Raw genomic sequence first — 21,453 nt, forward strand, 5'->3', positions numbered from 1 at the left:
CAGCAAGTATAAGATGCATATTCTGTTACAACATGATCTCTAATTCAGTAGCTTACACGTGTGCAGATGTAGTGTAATAGGCACCTGCAGAAAAGAATTGCTGGTCATTCTTTTCTGGAAAGGTCTGGGTCACTGCAGTTTTCTATTCCGATGTTAAGCTTAAGCAAAACTAAACAGATAAGAAACTGCAAAGTTATCCTATATGCTGGGACAAAGTTACCACTAGGCTCTATCAAAGAGTCCCAAACAGGGAGAAGGGGATGCTTTGAAGCAAAAAAAAAAAAAAAAAAGCAAGAACATTTAGATAACTTTTTGCTAGAAAGCCAGCGAGAAGATAAATAAACTTCAACACTACATTAACCATAGAACAGTATCAAAATAAGAGAAATCAGGCAACATTAAGCCTAGACAGCAACCTTTTTGACAAACATCGGAATATATTTTAGTTGCACTGCCTGAAGACGATCATGGCCCACTACAGAAAAGAAGGGTACCTGTCTCTGGGGTTTCTCAATCAATGGTTGCCTATTGGAGCAGCCACTCTTATTCCTCCTGCGTCTTGATAAAGCCATGCTCTTATGTAAAGGTAAAAGTAATCAGGGGATTATTTCATATTCTGTTCGCTGCCTTAGAGTTATGAGCACAGGCAAACAGAGAAATAAAAATCTCCAACTGTCAAGATAAACAAGAGATCAAACAAAAAACTAAGACACTAACTTCAAATACAAAACCCAGTAAGACTGCAAGTCACCCTTACACAAAAAGTGATAGATCAATCAGTAGCTTAACTTCCTTGAGAGGACAAATCTTTTCCAAAATATAAAACATTGTCCTTGCAACTTAAATTGCCCAGACTGGAATTTGCCCACTGTATTTCCTTAACCTATCAAACCCAGTAAGATTCTCTGCAGAGAATGAGTCTAAAACATACAGGATTTATATAATAATAACTACAAGAGATTATTGCAGCTGATTTGCTTCTTTTTTCCCCTCAATCTTTTGATTTATAATGTTCTCCATTTCAAATCTCTGCATGCTTTCCTCCATTCGCCTACAACCAAGATCTAAGAAGGTATTTCTGTGCTGCTACAAATGCTCTTCCCACTCCCACTTCTGCATCATGACAATCTTTCTTCCAAAATCTTATTCCATCAGAAGAAGTCATACACACAGTCAGTGATCTGTATACAAGTCCCATAAATGCCAGGCTTTCAACAAAGGAGAACTCTTTTCCTTCCCCAGGCAAAGCATGGGAATATTTTAACCAGGGCCTTTGCTTCCAACAAGGCAGTCAATATTATAAAGTTTCTGCATACAAGAATGACCCATCATCATTCCTCCATCAAAACGAAGGAATTCGGAAGTTTCACCCAACTGAAGTGTGATTATTTTGGTAAGCTTGAAGATACACAGTTGTGCCTAAATTACCTGTGTTTAGAATAAGTTTCAGGATCCGCTAAAACTGCCTATTTTATTTCCATTGCATATTAATGTTTAAAGGACAATTTGTAACAAAATGCTCAGGAAAGTGAGGGCATATCTTCTCAATACCGCTAAAATCCAGGATATTCCTAAGAGGCAGTCTAGTCTGCACAATGTGAAGCAAAGCTGATTTTCCCAAAAGCATGCAGAAGCCACCAAGCATTAACAGAAGATAATGCCAAGAAAGAAAAAAGGTCTCCGAGGCATACAGTTGATTGTCCATGCCCAGAAGCTTAATGTCACTTAACTGTGGCCTCTTAGAGCTCTAACCTTTAAGAATGCTAATTCATCTCTTTCCCCAAACCTTTTTTTTTAAACTATTTGTCTTTCTGAGAAAAAAAAAAAACAACAACAAAACAAACAAACAAAAAAACAACACACACACACAAAACAAAACAAAACAAAAACAAACAAAAAAAAAACACAAACAAAAAACAATCCAAGCCAGCAATGCAGACATGGAAGCTTCTTACATGTATCACAGGGCTGCAAGTACTGAACTGAGTTGGCCTTGTCAGAACAGTAAGCAAGGGGACCAGATAATCAAAGTGTGACAAGGAATTGGATAGTCTGCTACAGGAGTACCCAGAAGTACAAAACACTCATAACTAAAGGGGATGAAGAAGAAAAAAGACTTTGATAAGTACAGGGTCTTATTTTCAGCACTCAGCACTAGGACTGCCAGGCAACTGAGAAAATAGCATATGTCAGAGATGCTGCTAGCTTAGGCTCTTGCAGCTCTCTACAACACAGCATTTAATACGTCTCCTGATGAAGGAAGACAGACCCTTGAATTCTGCAGAAAGACAGCGAAATTTTCCTGCTCTATTCATATACAGAAGTTACACAATGATTTCTTCAGCTCAGACTGGTTGCAGGAATCATTGTTACCTTTTCTAATATCCGGTTCAGCAGCTCAGTTCCACTACAGGATTTGTGAGAGGCAGTATATATAGGAAGTGTCACCAAACACGTACATCTCTATATCAAACAGCCTCAGTTCTGAGCCTACTGACATGCTGCTCTTCCAGAATGAAAAAAAAAACTTGGATACAGGCATGTCAGTTAGAGCTCTGCACTATAGCAGAGCAAATAGTGCAAGATAATTGCTATACTCAGAAGTACCCAGCATTCCTGTTAGGTATAGCAAGCACAAGGATAATTCATTCTGGAATGCCTTCAGTCAGAAGTACAGACAGTTACCAAATGCTGGGCAAATTAAACAAGACCTGTGCTAAGGAGGAACACAGCTGACTGAACACATGCCAAGTACCATGGTAGTGACACTGAAAATTAAATGTTTCTGCATATCCTCCTAGCTAGCTGCCAACCAGACACACTGCAACACACAACATATAAATGGCCTTCTAACACCAGAAAAACAGAAACAAAGAATTCAAAAGCTCACTTCTAAGCTCCTCTGAACTCACTTTGTATCAGGCTTAGAAGACAGAAGCCAGAGAAGCAACTTAGAGCTGTTCAATGGATAATCATTCATGAGAATCTGGCATGAAAGGCCAGCAGAACTCAGAAAATCAAAAAATCACTTATTTATGCTTGCAATGATTGTACCCAGAATCTCTTTCCAGGCAACTGGGCTGCTTTTTATATTACTCTGGAAGAAAAAGTATAGGGACAATCAAAAAGAGCATGAACAGTATACCTGTAAATATAGTAGTTTAAAACAACAACAAAAAAAACAAACTCAAAACCCAAAAGCAAACAAGCACTGTCAAATAGGTAGAACGACTTCCTACAGTAAGCGTCAGAAAAAGCGAACAAAAAACCTGTAGAGTAGAAGTCCTTCCTCTGACTAGTTGCTATGTACCGGTAGGTATCATCAGGACTCTTAAATGCTGGCCACCAACCGCTACAGTCTTATCATGAGGACTCCCTTCCAGTCACACATGAAGAGTAGATCCAACAACAAGACTTCAATCTGACAAAAGGAACACCTGCCCTTTACATACAGGTGCTGTTGAATACAGATATTTGGAAAATGAAGGAAGAAGCAAGGCATCCCATTATTTCCCTCATTCTTTCTTTCTCTCTCTCTCCCTCTGTAATTTTTACCTGGAACTGATCGGATGTGCACGTGTTCATCTCTGGTGATACGGGAGGTGTCTGTCCTATGGAAGCTATTTTTTCTGCTGCAGATATCGGTTTCAGAGGTTCCTTGGTAGGTTCTAACATACCCTAAAAAATAATAATGAATAATAGTAAAATCACATGCATGCATGTACAAACACACGTGTATATATATATTCCAAGAACTGCAGACACCAGAAGAGAGAAGACTCAGTACCAGGCAGTGCTATCCCCAACTAGGGCCTTGAAGGCAACCATACATCACTGAAATACTTTCAGTGAGGGATTAGAAGGAGGTGGGGCAGGGGAAGAGAGAATCAGCTCGTTCCTTAGGTTTTCATAGAGCCTAAAAAACATTTGAGCCAATAACTGAAACCCAAGTGCTTAGCTGGAGTTTGCTTTCAACTTTCAATAACGCAGTTTCAGCTAGAAGAACAGTTACTTGGTAAGGTGATGTCTTCTCCCCATCATGTACAGACTATTCCAGAAACATCAAATGGACCACTGGAAAGGTGCAAACGCACTCATTCCCTTTCATCAATTAAGTAATTCAGAAGAAACATGTCAAATTATCAGTTAGTAGAATAATATTACGAACAGCAATTGCTGACATGGAAATAATGCATTAAAAAGTATTGAGACAATAATTAAAACAACATTTTTCATTTTAAACAAACTGTTCAAAGCTAAAACAGTGATACAAAAGATCTCAGAAATATCTGACGTCCCTGAATGAAACTAAGGGTGAATAAAGATCTGCAGATAGATGAAAGTTTGCCCTAAGATAGGCAAACAAACCCTGAACAATGAGGTATGAGAAAATAAAATTCCCAAATAAAACCATTTGGATTTGTTACCAGAGTATTTTAAAAACAATTTCAGGAAGTCAGCTAGCAAGATCAGCTGTCCCACAAGTTCCTATACCACGTTAGGGGAGCTTGGAATTTAACCACCAATTAAACCAATTCTTTCAGACAGCTGAGAAACACTTGAAGCAGTGTGGCAACAGAAAGCATCAAGCCACTTTACTTGTAACATCATCTCAATCCAGCTTATTGTGTGCTTAAGCACACAGACAAATTAGGAGATAATTAATCAGCAACAACAATCTGTTGCAAAAAAATAATTGCACATGTCACATACAAACACAATCACAACTACCTTACAGGAAGGAAACAACATAGCTATGAGATGTGTTATTTCCCTGTTTATCAGAATGCCATGCCTAAATCCAAAGAAGTGCATGAGCTGACCTGAATACACCAGAAAACAACTGCTCTAAAAACTGACTACAGAAGTCACTCTATGAAATTAACCTGCAGATTAAATTATATTAAACCAAAGAAAACTGTAAGCCTTTTATTTGTGAATGACCATACTAAAAAGTGTGTGTGTGTACGTAATCATATATGCTCTTTTCTGGGAATATAATATATTCCAGAAATTATGTATTATATAGGCTGTTCTGCTCAGACTAGCAAAAAAAGGGCAAATCTTACCTTCTGAATGTTTTTACTACTATAGACATTGCACAGACTGAAATGCCATGCAGGAATTGCAGCATATTGACTTAGGTGTAAACTAGGTTATTTGGCTTTCCTTCACAGTCTATACAAATCTGAATTATGCTTGCTATTTTTATTTAGCTCTTGGGGCAATAAAACAATACTGTCTATAAAATAATTTTTGTATGCATGAACAGCCTAACAGCTTGGGGGCAGAGTGAGGAGGCTGGCAGGGAAGAGAAAAGGGAAAGGAGTGGAGCAGGTAGAAAACGACAAAGGGAAAAACTTCTTTTAGAGGAATTTTGGTTCTCAGGGACAACAGACTTCATCCCTGCAGAACTTTGTCCTCTATGTATAGATGTGTATCCACACACAGACCCAAACATACGCATACATGGGTCATTTATTAACATGCCAGGAACAGTGCAAAGCATGATTAAGCTTCTCTTTTGATCTGGGGATATTGAGATGCAATCAAGTAATTAATAAACTGTCTGTCAGAGAAACAGCTACACTGAGAGAAAGGCTCCACAGATCTGTGAAGATTTCCTACACACAAGTTAAGGAATACCACAGCTACCTAGCTGTTCTTAACCTTCCTTTGAAGCATCTGGTCTTAGAGCCAGGGTCTCCCACTGCGGCTGCAAATTTATGTTTTGATTCATTTTGACATTCCTTCATCATTTCTGACAACTAGATAGTGTATTTCAAGATTCTTTTGTGCAGTATCAACTCATGCCTAAACCTTAGCTGAACTTAGGAAGATATATTTCATTATACTTGGTGCTTAATGCCATTTCATATATTTCGTTTTATGTTATGGGAGCCATAATAAAAAACAAACAAAACACAAAGCTTACCAGTCCTGCTGCATACATGGGTACTATAACAGGCTGTTTCTTGTTGCCTGTAAAGAGCTGATAAAACAACAAAAACATTTACTTAAGAGGTTCTGTCATAATGTTTCAGTGATAGTACTTTTATAACATCAATGTTGTAAAACTTGTGTAAGATTGTGTCAGAGAATAACTACTACGTTAAACACAACAGTTAAAAATAATGTAACTTTTGATATTAACAAGGCTTAGAAAACGTTAAGTTATAAGATAGCATGCCATGAAAACACAGGTTTAGTGCAGCTATGCAATTAAGAGAGAAGCATTCATACAAAAACACTTCAACCTAATTCTATGCTCAAAGCAGCTCCATTATTTAGAAAGCGAGTTTTATTGACAGACTCACAATATTTCTGGTGTCGATTCCCAAGGAGCACAAAAGCTTTTTGTTGCTGTGGGAGCCACCCCACTGGTATCGCAGTCCATACGCATCGTGGATATCCTGCAGCTCCGTCCACACGTCCATCAGTTCCCTATACAACCCATCATAAATCAAGTCATCAGCAGGAATAACAACTTAGCAGCTTTGAACTTTTATTCGAATTTTTAATACAAGCATCCTATTATACATTCCAATTAAACTTACACCCTAGCACGACACTCAGGGGAACCAAAATTGCACAGTGTTCTCAGAACAATTATACTTCAGACTTCTAATAGGAAAATGATGTCCACAGCAGGCAGAACAAGGGCTGCTTAGACTTCACACCATCACACGAATAAATATAGCAATTTCCAGCAAGTGTAACTAATAAGCCATATTCTGATTAACTAACTCAGACATCACTTAGAAGATGAGATGCTGCTGACTAAGTGAAATACCCCTGGTGTATGTAGTCACTAAAAATAACCATTTGGCTAGACAGCTAACTTTTACTTGGTAGCTTTTTGAAATACTTCACACAAACAACTCCTTTTAACTTCCCAAAAACGACATGTTTCTACCTCGTTTCAAGGTAGTTGTGTTAGTGGTTTCTTACCCAGTACTTGCTACGGTCTCCTCAGTTGTCATCTGCTTTTCACCTGCTTCCAGCAAATGATTCAAGGAAATTATTTCTTCTTCAATTTCAAGAACAGGCATGGAAGGAAAACAGACTTCAAATATTCGTTCCAGACGACCTAGTAACGTTGTCTATATCAAAGAGAAAGATATTTACATCAAGTTTTGCTAGCTGTTCTAAAGAAAATGAGTCTGAAATTACAAAATTAAGATGGAAAGCAATAGGTAGCTGATACAAAGCTTCACTTACCTCAAGATACAGAGCTGTCAGAGGATCACAAAACTTTTTATAAGCACCAAATAAAAGCTGTTAGCTACTGGGAAAGAGTAAGGATCTTACCTTCTGCAAACTGAGCTCTTACAGAAGTTCTTAACATTTCTTAGAGTCACTCTTTGTTACATATTAGCATAAAAGATATGCAAGAAGGGTTAAGCTGTATTTACTTAAGATATGTTAAAGGCTCCAGTTCTACACATCCTAAGGGTTTTACTGAACACCTTTTTGCTACTGACTGTTATCTGAAGTACAAACTGAAAACAGTTTTCGTTCCACTTAATGGTGCACTTTGATCCAACCTTGATACAGAACATTGGTTCAGAAGACAGCTTCACTTGTAAGATGTACACAGTTGAAGACCTCAAAAAAAAAACTCTGCCTGATGTGCAACAGGCTCATGTAGGGATCATGACTTTGAAAATACTACAGAGAAACATTTTTAGTCCAAAGACTGCATGCTTCCTAAAAGAAAATACTAGCATCAGTAACTCAGATGTAGAACAACAATCCTGTTTGGTAAAACAGTCAGGTATAGCACAGAAGAGCTAAGAATAACACATTTAAACACTGGCAAAAAGTATTTGTAAGATTTGGTTGGTTCACAACAGAGATAAATTCTCGAGAAAAGGAATAGAATTACTTGACGCCTTAATTTCTTGCCCCCAAACCTATCGATGTGCTTCTACACATCTGAAGCTGTTCAATATCAAAAGAAGAATCGCTTTTCCTCCCAGCAGTTTGCCTCTCACATTCACAACTCAGACAGTTGATGCTGGATGCTGTGACCATGCAGGGCTTAAAAGCCAGCCTTGGGAAGGTTTCTATCCTAGCCAAATAACTTACAACACCAAAAAGCCCACTGAGGTTTATTTTAGCTGAGTAAGAAGCCTGCTAGATAGCAGCATGGTTTGCACAACCACAGCTTTATCATTGGTTCTCTCATCTGACCTTCTTCCTGCTATCTTATGTTATAAACTCACGTTGTGTACACAAAATATCCAGCACAAATACTCTGGAGTTTTGTGGAAGGGCTCCAGATCTACCTTCCAGGGTTTTGAGAGACTAGGCATCTTTTCCTGCTTGCCAAAGTGGTCACAACCAGGTCCTGATGTCACCATCACTTCGGCATCCCTTTGGTGAGAGGGAGCGTCAGGATCTAGAAAGGCAGAACTGTTCCCAACGCAGGAAATGTTTTTCCTGTTTTTCTCTCCACCAGCACCACGACCACCACAATTCGGTAGGATAAGGTCTCAGCATCATAAAAAGCACGAATTGGTACTCATGATGTGCAAACATTTTAATTCCACAGTGGAGAATGCTCAAATTCGTGCCACTCTGGATTTTGGCAGCTGGATTTAACATTAAGAATAAAAAATACAACATCCCACCTACACAGAAAAGCAAAACAAAACACACCTTTTCTGGCAAGCACAGCGTGCTTTTTCCTTTTCACATTCTTCCCTTAAATTTCTCTCTCCTCTCAGCTGCATTTCCATACAGCCACAGAACTTCAGCTTCACTACAGCTCTACGAACTGTCTCAGACAACAGAAGTAGCACTCAAATGGAGCACATTTTTCAACCCAAGTTCAATCAGTTAAAAACAGGTAATCAGCAATGTCTTATTTACTAAAAAGAGCCAATTGCAAGGTATGCTCTGAAGACTGAAACTAAAAAATAAGTACATTAAAGAAGAGACTTAACAGAAGGACCTTAACCTCTCTTCTTGCTAGGATGCAAGCTTGGCACAAAAGGCGGTTTCTCTCTCTAGTTTGGACTTCCTCAACAGGTATTTCCTGATAATCTGCTGCCCTGCACACTGGGCAGCACCCAGCAGCTCCAATACCTGCTTTTCTACAGGGGAAAACGAAGAGAAACTGAGTAGGTGAAAATCCCGTGAGCATCCCGCAGCATGTGCTAGCATAGCTGTGCCAGCAGAGCCCTCCTGTGGAGCTGCAGCATATTTCAGCAGCAGCACTAAATGTACAAGAGCAAACCTCAGGCTGAGGTTTTGTGTTCCAGCTGAAATGATTTAAGGTTCAGAGAAGCGAGGCTTGTGGGAGGAGGTTATGTATTTAACCAGACCAACCGATACTGCTGGGCCACACGTTTAGGCACACGAAATATCTGTTCCACAGTAACCAGCTACAACTTTTCTCATCAGAATCGTTTGAACGTTTGCCTCATCTCCCGTCTCAATTAGGCAAGCCACCGACCACGTACAGCAGCAAACATAACACAGAGGCAAAGGCCAAATGATTGGGAGATCGTGATCCTTTGTGCTGGAGCCTAGGTGAGGAGCAAGGAGCCTGCTCGCCCTGTTCAGCTACTGACTGCAGAAAGCAGGCAAGTTACTTGCTTACAGCATCAGCTCATCGGTTCTCCTACCTGAAAAATAATAAAAAAAAGAAAGCCTGGCACACAGGGACAGCCACCGGGTTCAGTTATACGGCATCTGCAAGGCGTTATGTCCAAATGCCATTATTATTATCTGAATTTCACAGCATACCTGATTCATTTCCCTCCCCCTCCCTGCCCCCTTCGTTACCTTGCTGGTATGCTCTGACTGTAATGAGTCACGTTTCATAGCGTGTCATTTTCCTCTGAAGTTTAATCATCCCTTAATGGCCAACCCCTTTGGCCAGACCGTATGAGGTGCATTACCTGTCATGATACCTGTGGACTGCTTTGTGCTCCCTGATTAAAACTAAGGCACTAATTGATATTTTTAGGAAGTAAAACTAAGCAGCATTCTGGATTCTGCCCTAATGCTTCCAAGTTTTAAAAATTAACTCTGTCTACAATGCGTCAGCTGCTATTATGGTAGGTGAACGGGTGAATCTTAGCTCTTTGCTTTAATACAGCACAAAATACATCTTCCCATGACAGGGAAGAGGCAGAAGAAAGGCATTGTATCATGACAATAGCAAGGCATCAGCTTTCTTGAAAAGGAGGAACATTTGAGAATATACTAGTGACTAAGAATACGCTTAGGTAATGAAAGAATTGAGAGGCTCTATGAGCCATGCAGCACCTCAGCACCCAATTTCAAATTTGAGCTAAGAATTGTGCCAAAATTTCGGAACGGTTTAATTATAGCATTCTTTGCACTTCCTTTCATCTTCTCTAAATCTCCAGAAGTGCTTAGCCCTTACTTATATATAGGAGAGAAGAACAGTTTCCATAGCAAAGCAGAATAATTAATTCTACGTGTGCAAATGGACACGGGGAGGAACGTGCACACACACGGCTCTCAGGCAGTGCCAAAGGCCCTAAAGGAAGCAGATGAAGTTTTCTTCTAACTGGCAATGAAATACCATGCTGACAGCTCCCAGGTACAAAGGGGATTACCAAGATTTTGGAATTAATTACAAGTCCAACTTCCACAAACATCAGTCTATTGTTTGTACAAAACAGGCTACAAAAATGCTGCTTCTGTCACACAGCAAGTCCTTCAGGAAGAAAAATCCAGTAAGAATTTGATGCACTTTGGGGTTACGTCTAACTTCCAATACCCACACCCCACCCGATAACTCCTAAAATATGCCTTATCCACTGTGGAAAGAGCACTCTTCCTCGGTTTATATAACTGCACTCTTAAAAAAAAAAGAAAGAAAAAGCACAAGAAGAAGCACAAGAACTTTCTTCCACTTTGAGGCACTGAAATATTTGATAGCTGGGTGTTCTGCACTGCAGTTTGACAAGAGTAATGCTCACAGGCACTTACTGGGGATGTGAATGAAGGCCAGAGCTGCCATTCTTGCACTTCACTGTGATTTTCCAAACAGTGACAAATTCAAAATCCTGTAGTTTCTGTGACCACTCAAAAGTTCTTGATAAATATGTAAGAGATTTGGTAACCATCACGTGAGGCAATCAAGGTATCACAGACACAACAGACTTCCCAAGGAGAATTACAGCCACAGGATTAGAATTTATCTCCTGGGCTGTGTGAACAGGGGGATGAGATCAGCCCTCCAAGCTGAAAGGCCAAAGTTCTCGGTTTATAAAATTTGTTTTTCCTCTTATTCTTCACCACAAGACTACAGAATCACTGCATTGCTTCAACAACACTGTGCTGGACTCTACTGGCCACACTAAATCCACCCCAGCTGTCTGCACACGAGCTCAGCAGTGCCAGGTCACTATTGCTCTTCAAAGCTGTGAAAAAGAGGTGCTGAAGCTTGCCATAAAGACAATATATTTGGGCTACAGTGCAGAAATGGCTGATGTGAATTGAAGCTTTCACCACTGAACTACTGTAACGCTTCCCTGGGTGAAGTTTCAAGGAACTCTGTGTGCAGGGGGTTAAAAAAAAAAATAATAATAAAAGACATCTTGCTTCTCTCTGTGGTGCCTATGGCAGCTTGCTGTCCCCTGAAGGGGGACAGTGAGAAGTGGAGCATCCCTTCAGCCCCCTTTTCCTGCTACAGGGGAAGAGAGGATAGAGAGGAAGCAACTCTCAGACTCTGGGCTGTTTGGGTCTACTGAACGCACAACCAGGAGACCTGAGAATAAATAAAAACAGCGTAAAAGTTGCACTACATTAGTAAGAACTAGGTATTCCACACTTATCTGGCAGAAGAACATAAGAAAGAAACCAGAAATGAGCCTTTGGAGGAACTAAGATGCTAAATGTATAATTTACAGATGGACTAAAGTGATAGAGGCATGACCAGCCTCCAGAATGCAGAAGTTGAGTGAAGGCTCTCAAAAAGGCAGATCAAAGATCAGGGGCCCGAAGCCAAGAAAAGAAACTGATTAACCAGAGAGATCTTATCTGATATTACACTCCCACTGCTCTGAGAGGGCCTCTTACAAGAGTTTATGACCATTTCAGTATTATGCATTCATTGAGAAACTCCCTTTGCTGTGTTTTCTAACACCCACACAATATTTTCATCAACACATTTGCCTCTGTGTAACTAACTCACTGGATACTTCTGTAACTTCATCACCTTTTTAAGAGCTAACCTACAGGACCACGCAGTTAAAATCCATTTTTTAGCTCCACCACATTAACAGCTACAAATCACCAAGGGATCCAAAGCCATCAACTTCAGAGGCTCTCGAGGTCTTCTGGGCTCAAGCACTAAGAAACAAACGTGAACAGTTAACTAAGCACACGAACAAGCAAACCACTACGTTCCCAGTTAAACAGGGGCAGTTTTTTAATTTGGAAAAGTTTATGGGCTGCAACTGCTTAAATTAAGAATCACTCTGCCTTCCACATTGCAACATTTATTTCTCCAATGTGCAGGCTGTGCTTAGCAGAGCACCTTCTCCGAGCAATGGGAGAAGTGCTGCAGGCACAACAACCGAGCCAAGAGGAGAAGCAAAGCTCACCCAGAACACCAGCTGCACTTCTCACGATCCCAGCGTGTTTCTTCTCCCCATTCTCCTCTTAAAAAGCAGTTTAATTTAACGTGGTGCCATAAATTTCTTAGAGCTTGAGGAGAAAAAAAAAAAAAAAAGGAAACTGTTTCATTCTTATTTATCCGCATTTATTTCTGCGGATATTTTATAATGGAAACAATGGGCCTGAACCAAGACTTACAAGGCAGCAAGAAGATGCTATTTAGTTATGCAATCAAGTGGTGTCTTTTATTGCTTGATGCAAGAAGAGTTATAAACCACAGGCAAGTTAAGTGTAGAAACGTGAAGCTGTCTCCCTTCTTCGGCTGGAAGGCTCATCCATTTATTCTCCCTCAGCTGGAGAGGATCAAATCTTGTGTCTTCCATGCAGGTAAAATGAAGTTTTATGTGGTTTAGGGAGGTAACTATTCAACTTACTTCCCATTTCAGTCGTGCTGTTATTGTCTAGTGGTGGTGTACTGATTTTTCAGCCCGGCTCTGAGAGGAAGCATGGTAGACAAAACTTACGTGTACAAGATGGAAAATATTTTTTAAGAGATTGAGGCATATGAACAGAAATCGTACACTAATTCTTCCTCCCAAGCTATTTTCTGTTGTAAGATCCCCTCAGCCAGCCTGTTCTGAATTACAGCAATTACAGGCTACTTTTAATGGCCTGTTTTGGTCTGTTATTCAGCTGAACATCCTTAAAAAACTATGCTATGAACATAAAAAAGCCTTGCCAGACAGATAAGTTTATACTGCAAGTTGTTACCCAACTGTCTGAACTTAATTTAGCCAACACTACCCTGATTTATCTCAGTGAACAGGGAGCCTGAAGTCTTTATGGCTGTAGCTACTTTTTTCCAAGAGGCTGACTATTCATTCACTGCCCAAGAAGTGCTCTCAACATGACAGTGATGCAGGGTTTTCTTTGTCTTGACGCACACTTGCGGCTCAGGAGCTGTACATCACCCACTCTGATTAATCTGAAGAGGTCGAGCTTCGGCACGCAGGCTCTCTGATAAGCGGAGGATCTGAAAAACTGCTTAAGGGTTATTTATATTTCCCTTTCTCCCGCTCCCAGATTTGTTAAGTCTCAGCTAAACTAAGGAAGAGTCTTGGCCTTCCAACCAAACCACTGCTCATCTCCTCCTCCTCTAGAGACGCTTGTGCTCCTTGAACACAGCTACACGCGGCCGTACCACCCACCTCCGTGCCTACTGCAAGTAAAAACTGCTCTTGTGCTCTGCTAAATCCTCTCCATATTGTTAACACACAATGCTGCAGAGTAACCCCCTCAGCTGACTAATGTTCAGCACTATCTCATGGAAACAGCTGCACTGTGAGCTTTATGCTCCTTACAAACACGTGTTGTGTGGTCACATAAAGGGGATTAATGCGCAAGGTACGGCGCAGGTTTGCTCAGAACTTGTTAGATGAAGCAATTCACCCCATACTACATCCTAAATCAGTTTTGTTGAACACAAAGGCACGGCTATATCAAACGCAAGCCTGCAGTTATACCGAAACAAACTACTCCACATTTTCAGCTAAAGAAAAACATTACATGATTAAGGTACACAGTAGTCCTGAAATGGGTTCAAACAATAGCTTGTATATCTCCCAGCTTCAAAGGCTGAAGAACACGCTCTTTCTGATGGATTACATATTCTTTCAGTAATTTTAACTGCAAACTGAAAACCATTCCCTTTTTCCCCCCCTCTGCCTACTGCTACTGAAGAGAAGAGGTCAGCGAGAGGTTTCTGTTACAAATCCCACATTTCAGATCACGTGCAGGAGTCTGAGCACCTAAGACCAAAGGCAAAGGAGGAAAGACAAAATGATCTTTTTGCTGCTACGTGATGTTGGTGTTATGACCTTTTTCCCCTTACCTTCATCTTCTATATTCTGTATTTTGTAAAATTGATTAATTGCTTGAATTCAAGTCAGGTCTAATCTTAATAAACATTAAACCAAACAGGTTTTCAAGCAGCTTGCCTGACACATACGTTTTCAAGACCACATTCAGAAAACATGACATTTTGCTGTCTCCTTCACATCCAGAAAAACAGCAACAGGTAAACAGAAAGGAAAATATGCAGAGACTGGTGGCGAGGGAACTTGAACTACCGGTAAATAACTTTCCTGTCGTGCTACATTCTGGAAGGATGAAAGTCGTTGTACACATCATTTCCACGTTGAAACAGCAATGCTGCTGGCTAAGTATCCTTTCTCAGTTTTTTTTTGTAAAGAATTATGTCAGGGTCATTCTGTTTATACACCATCCAAAATTATTGTACTTCCACACCACGGTGACTCTTGTAGCCTCAACACTGCAGATTAAGTGTACGCTGTACCTTGTAAGTGATCCCAGTTCACCCACGCCAAAGTTTCAGTTACCACTTCTATCTCAGGTGTCTAGCACATGCAGCAGCGCTCTCTCTCAGCACACACTTGAACATGCTGCGTTTTGTGGCTTGACCTCAACGGCATCTCTTAATTGAAAGTAAGGAAAGTGATGAAAATCTGTTCCATTTCTCGAATATCCTGCACTCCGAGTACTGGAGCTGTTTGCAGGCTGGTGATGACCTGACTAATCTCAATGTCTAGAACGTACAAGACGGCGTTTCTAGTTGCAAATACTAAACTGTGGCTCCCTGAGCCACAGTTTAACTCAAACCAGAGTTACTATTTAAGATTAAAACAAAGCATTTTTAAATATAGAAAGACATTAGATAGAAATACAGGTTTGGAGAAGTCTTTTGAACACTTTAAGAATTCCTGCAGAACACAAAGTTTGTTATCAGGCTGTGTAACTGTTGCTTTTAAGAGTTAATTGAAAAAAAGAAATGTAGCAACTACCATTTACTGCAAGGCTGAGGAACTGTTGCAAAACAGACCTTCGCCAGCTCAACTTCCTCTGCAGCTTGTTGGTGCAGAACAACAAGCTCGGGGTTGTGCTTCCTCACTGGCAGGAAAGGCAGAAAATCACTCTGTCTGCAGTCACAGCTGACTGTAGCTTAAAGAAAAGGAATGAAAAAAAAAAATCTTTAGGTTTTACAACTTGGCTTCCAATCCAAGCAATCTACTGCACGACCTTCCCACAGAACACCCAGGAACTTCCACTGTAACTGAGCTCATCTGTGCCTAACACAGGCTTGGGGAGGGGGAGAAAATGTTACCAAACCTCTGAAAATTCTGCTTTTATAAACATCAACATTCAGAAACTGTTTTCAGTAGAATTTTCCATATTTTTGATGAAATTTCAAAGCAAAAATAAACATCTGGCACTTTCTGTCTGCACTAAAAAACATGATTTAATGGAAAACGGGATGATCTAACTGGAATCATCTCCCCACCCTATTCCTTTGTCAGATTCTGGACAGCCTCTTCCAAGGGGAAACAGAAACAATTTAGATTAATTGCACTAATGACCTAGGTACTCTCCGATTTCACAGGTGGATGGACAACAGAGCAGGTAACAAGAGATTTGTGCTTTTGTCTTGAGAAACAGACCCACACAGTGAGATAACCCCCAGCAAATGAGTAAGGTTTTGCATAGGCAAAGAAATCCATCTGCAGGTTCACTTGAGATCCTTTTTTGGTCTCACGAAGTCCACTTGAAATTTGGGGTGTTAGTCACTGAACATAACAGGATGCAGGAAGCATCAGGAGCTGAGGCTCACGCCGTTTAATGTGACCAGAAGTCAATGCTAAGCCTCAAAAGCTCCCTCCTACAGGCTGGTGCTTGCGAAGCTCTGACTGGCACAACTTTCTGCTGGAAACCCTTTTCATCTGCCACTGGTAGGAAACGGAAAGAGGTATGGCTGTCACCGAGCCTGCACCAGGTCCTGGAAGAAAGGGCTTACCTCATTTCCTTTTCTTGGAAGAGAAAAGCCAAAGCTTTTAGATACATATCACCACTAACGCTCTTAGCGTGCTCTAACCGACTCACACAGGATGACATGATTGAAAAGCAGCACTGAAGGGAATTTTAAAGCCAAATTGCTCTGAGTTTTGTAAGAGCAGTATTGAATGCTTATTAAAAAAATGTATCTATGTATGAACAGGCACAGATCTCACAGATGACTAGCAAAAAGACCTAGGAAGGAATTATTTAGGAATTAATACATACTTAGCAACAAAGGCAGAAAACCGAGGGAGTGAGAAACGATCTTGTCTACTTTACCCTCCAGAAAACTCCCATTTAGACACAGCAGCAGCAGCAAGAAATCATCAGTCCAGTATTTGCAATGCAGCTATAATGTGGAGCTTGCCATAAGTGATGTTTAACAGAGACTTATTTTGAACTAACCAGGAGTTAGGATAGGAGGGACGGAGCTCCAGAGGCCGTATTTTATGATAAGGTCAGTGACAGTTTCGAAACAAACTGCAGCAGTGCCTGCTTGCAATGTCAGACATCTCCCGATCGCAGTCTAAGTGAATGAGTGCAGCTATTTACAAACTGAGTCACCATTTGTAATCAGATTTTTGATAACACGGTGGAGAATGGTGCTGAAAAAATTGGGGAACCAGTAGCTCCAGCTTCCAGTCACCTACCTCATGCCTATTTAATGAAAAGGCAACATCAGAGTGCCCCCGAAAAGGCTGTAAACTACGAAGCAAAGGAAGAACCATCACAGGCTCTGAAATGCTTATGATGGCTCATTCCTTTGATCAGTTTATGTAAAGTGCCACATATAATTTTCAGAACAAATGCATACAAATTCCCACATACCCTGCTCATTTTTCTGCAGGAAATAACAGCGCCAAAGAGAAAAGATGCAAATACAGCATAGTATCTCATACCAGCCTTTCTCACCCACCAAATTAAATCTCTCCCACAAGTCAAACAAGGACTGTCCAAACATCTGTCGTATGCAGAAGCAGGAACCAGGAAGAGCTGCATGCACAAGAGCAGAACAATACTGAGCAAGCAAAATCAAGAACACCTTTACCTGAGCTGAAGGTGCTGGCTCTTGAGATTGCTTACTGGTAGGTCCTTGGAAAGATGCTAAAGCAAAACTGTCAGTCTTGTGTAATACTGGGCCATCAATCCTCGCCGATGCATCTGTCCTATGTGACTGCCACGTCTCTTTTCTGTGATGAGATTCACCAGCCTGCTCCTCTCCAAAGGCAGCCCAAGAACAGCTGTCTTTTTGTTCATCTTCAAAAGCATTCCAATCAGTAGCCTGGTTACAACCTGCTGAACTGAAGTCCGCAAAGTCATCGGAGTCCTGAAAAGCAACACTCTCATCTTGAGGTTTTGGCACTGAATCAAAGTCTCCAAACTCACTATCATCACCATTTTCTACCTCAACAGTATGCTGGGAGTCTACGCCAGAAATGTTACTGGTAGCGTTACATTCTAAAGTGTCAGCAGTCTGATTTGGTTCAGCTTGATCCAACGTTGCTGGCAGCTGAGAAACAGTACTTGTGTCCCTGAATTCACCAAATGCATCATTAGGTTTGCTAATATGTGCAGGCTGCTCAGAAGTTCCTTCTAAAGCCGGAGCATTTACTGATTCTTGAGCATTAAGGAAAGTGGGAGATGCACTGCTGACTGAGCCAAAGTCACCAAAGTCGTCGTCATGTGCGTCACGGCAAGCTACAACTTCAGTACCACTTCCACCATTCTTAACATCTTCAGGATCACCCACGTCTTCTCCTGCAAGATCACTGCTTAGGCTTTGGATCTCATCAGCTTTGATGTCCTCTGATCCTGAAAAGTCATCGGGCTGAGAAAAACCTCTGCCATTCTCTGTGTCGTGTTGTTTTCTTCTCCCATTGTTTTCTCCGTTTTCAGTAGTGCATATTGAACTTCCAGTTGTTTGAGACGTACTAAAAATTGTGAATTCATTATCTTCCAGTGCTGAGGAACCCTGTTCACAGCTAGCTTCTGCAACGCAAGTCTCTTCTGCAGTATGAGTTACTCTGTTTATTCTGTTGTTTTCCTGAATGCTCAGAGAGTCTCTTTCGTTAAGAACACTGCATATTGTAGGCCCTGTTCCCTCTAAATGGATTGGTTTTTTGTTTGAAAACGTAGCAAAATCTGCAAAGCCTTCACCCGAGCTAGGCATCGAGTTCAAACTTAGCTCAGTACTATGGGTGCTAACAGTTTTTAGTCCCTTTGTGTCACTGATGCCGTCTAGATCTTCTGTTCCCTGAGGATTTACAGGGTCCGATGCTGCAAATCCGTTTGTTAGAATCTCTAGACATGGAAGTTTCTCACCATTACAAGCATCTATTTGCTCACCCTGGCTTTCAACTGCTGTATCAGTTCTAACGACATCAGAAGAAAAACTCTCTGATTTCCCAGCGCTCTCTCTTCGCTCCCCTCTTTTGTTTACATCTTCTAAACTTACATCAAAAGCGGGACCTGAAGTTCTAAACTTAGATTTTTCTTTGCTGGTACTAGTAGCTGACATATCAGAAAGTTCCTTAGTAGGAGTAGGAAGCTCTGCAATGCAGTCCTTAACATTTTTAACAGATGTGAAAGTTGCAATGCTAGCTACATTGTCAGAGTAATCATGAAGGGGGATAAAATGATTTGTGGGTATAAACTCCTCCTTTGGATGACCGTAGTCTGGAGTATCAAAATCTGCAAAAGCTACACCAGCAGTGCTTACACCAGAAAAGCCTCCAAATTCCCCAAATTCATCTTCATCGTCGTCATCAGCTCCATTGTCTAGTGGCGGAGGGGATGAGGAATACATTCGAATGATGTCTGGTTCCATTGTTTAGTTCCACTTCAAAGTTAATATATTTCTATAAAGGCAAAAGAGAGAAGTATATTAGAATTTGGCTACCTCGCCTTCCTTCACATTTTATTTTTCACTCTTTCACATTTTAGAAGTGGATGTATAGGTCAATGTCGATATTAGATGAAAAAGGAACATAAAACACCACCATATAAAATGCCTGCAGAATGTTTGCCCATAACTTTCAATACCCTGAAATAGTGTTTTCTTTCTCTACCAGGAAACCAGGCAAGGTTTACATCAGAAGCCTGGCAAAAAAAAACAAACAAAATAAAAACAAAAACACACAACAGCAGTCTCAGCTAAAGCCTGTGACAAGTAACTTTCAGCAGCAGTTGCACTGGATGTAGCACACAGGGCAGATTATAAAGGCAGCACCAAGAATTTCCCAAACCCATTTTCTAACCAATTCTTCTATTTCAGAAGTCACAATCTACTGGGGACAGTTCAAGTCTCTTGTCAAGTACTCCACGATCACATTTCTCAGCAGACGGTGCTGAAATGCCAGCACACAACACACAATTGTCTTGAGCTGTCGTGCAACACACCGACGCAACTAAATCGAGTTTTAACCCACCAGTTCCCAGCGTCCTGTCACCAGGAGTTCATGAAATAGCCAGTTACCCTTAAAAACAGCCAGGCCCGCCTTGTCCCGCACTCAGCTGTGCCCCTCACCTTACTGTGCCACAGAAATTAAGCCACTTGATGGACAATCAGTCGTGTACGTTAAGACAGCAGCTCCAAAAACTTGTAAAGATGCTTCCTTATGCTTTGAAATGGTAAAGGAGTGGTGGAAGAAGTTACAGTTATAATTGCTAGCTGTGATCTGCTGTCCTGCAATGTAAGTCTCTACCAATTCCTGGGTTTCTGTCCCATCTTCCTGTTCGTTGGATTTCCTAACTCCAAGCCAAAGCGTGCTGTCTCCCTGTAACGCTGCTGCTGCCAGCCTGCTTCTGGCCTGCAAGCCTCCAGTTGGGAAAGGCCACGACAAGCACCTTCAAAGCCTAGAAGCAAAACAAACTTCTCCGTCAAAGCTTATTCTCAAAAGCAGAATGGTGCAAGATTATCCATGAAATACTTAAACACAAATCACTAAATCACAGGGGAAAAAAAAAAAAAAAAGTACGAAAGCGCTCCCATGGCCTAGATAGAACCAGATTAAGGACACAATTTTAACATTGCAAACTATTAAAGCAACAATCAAGGTATGGATTGAGAATTCCCACCAACACCAAAAATGGTCTATTTTTTTCCACTATTGCATGTGATTAATGAACCATTAGCTAGTGTTGTTTATATATTCACAGCTGTACACATCACCTAACCAGTTTGTACCTTACAATCCTTAAAGGGAGAGCTATAACTGGGCTCTTTCCATTGGAAATGTCATTTGTCTACCAATAACCTGTAACATACTAAGTGTTACCTGCAGAAAGAGAGAAAATTGGAAACCACCTACATACATTAGCAAATAGTTGAATTTCTAATTACTACAATAAGTGCAGACTTTCTGAGTTTTGAAACGAAACCAAAACAAGGATCCTTAACTCCAAAGCACTTGGCAAAGCACTTTGTACGTGATCCTAAACAGTATCACACAGAGGGTACAACAACAACAAATGAAGCTCTGCAGCTCTTTTCAAGCACAACATACCACAGCTCTTTAGCCAAACAGCTCATCGTATTTACCAGGAAAGTCTGAGATCTTTCAGGTGACTAACAGATCTCCAACTTTTTTTAAAGGGTATATTTTGCAGCTATAAAAGAATAGGCTGCTTATCAAAGTGAAACCAAGAAGTAATTTGTAACATCACATGAAAACTGAAGACTGCAGAGAAATGTTGTTTAAAATGAAGTTGTCAACAAGCTCCCACATAGGCTTACTCAGCACCAGCTGCTTAGCAAGGTATTGCAGAGAGCAGCTTCACTCTCCTGCCTCAGAGGCTTCAGCGGCCAAAAGCACTCTCCCCATTTTACATCAAGGTCTAGCAACTGCTGCTTAATGTCATCCATGAATGTGAAAGATCCTGTCTGAGGTGTCTGTGGAGTATGACTTTGAGCTCACATTGACATTTCGCCAACCTGTT

General features: G+C 40.8%; 1 protein-coding gene across 4 annotated transcripts in view; it reads right to left on the reverse strand.

Moving 5' to 3' along the window:
- Window positions 1-21,453, reverse strand: part of AFTPH (aftiphilin) — a 46,721-nt gene that overhangs the window by 15,000 nt on the left and 10,268 nt on the right. For 3 of the 4 annotated variants that reach the window (XM_032184589.1, XM_032184590.1, XM_032184587.1), the window contains exons 2-6: window positions 17,564-19,373; window positions 6,952-7,103; window positions 6,318-6,444; window positions 5,936-5,992; window positions 3,556-3,678 (exon numbers count right to left, since the gene is read on the reverse strand). In XM_032184589.1, the coding sequence (XP_032040480.1) occupies window positions 3,556-3,678; window positions 5,936-5,992; window positions 6,318-6,444; window positions 6,952-7,103; window positions 17,564-19,342 (2,238 nt within the window). In that variant the 5' untranslated portion in view covers window positions 19,343-19,373. Of the gene's footprint in view, window positions 1-3,555; window positions 3,679-5,935; window positions 5,993-6,317; window positions 6,445-6,951; window positions 7,104-17,563; window positions 19,374-19,557; window positions 19,584-21,453 lie in introns of those variants that run through there. The other variant, XM_032184588.1, reaches the window with a different exon arrangement.

The sequence above is a fragment of the Aythya fuligula genome, chromosome 3, assembly GCF_009819795.1.
Source record: "Aythya fuligula isolate bAytFul2 chromosome 3, bAytFul2.pri, whole genome shotgun sequence".
In the NCBI taxonomy this organism is placed as follows: Eukaryota; Metazoa; Chordata; class Aves; order Anseriformes; family Anatidae; genus Aythya; species Aythya fuligula.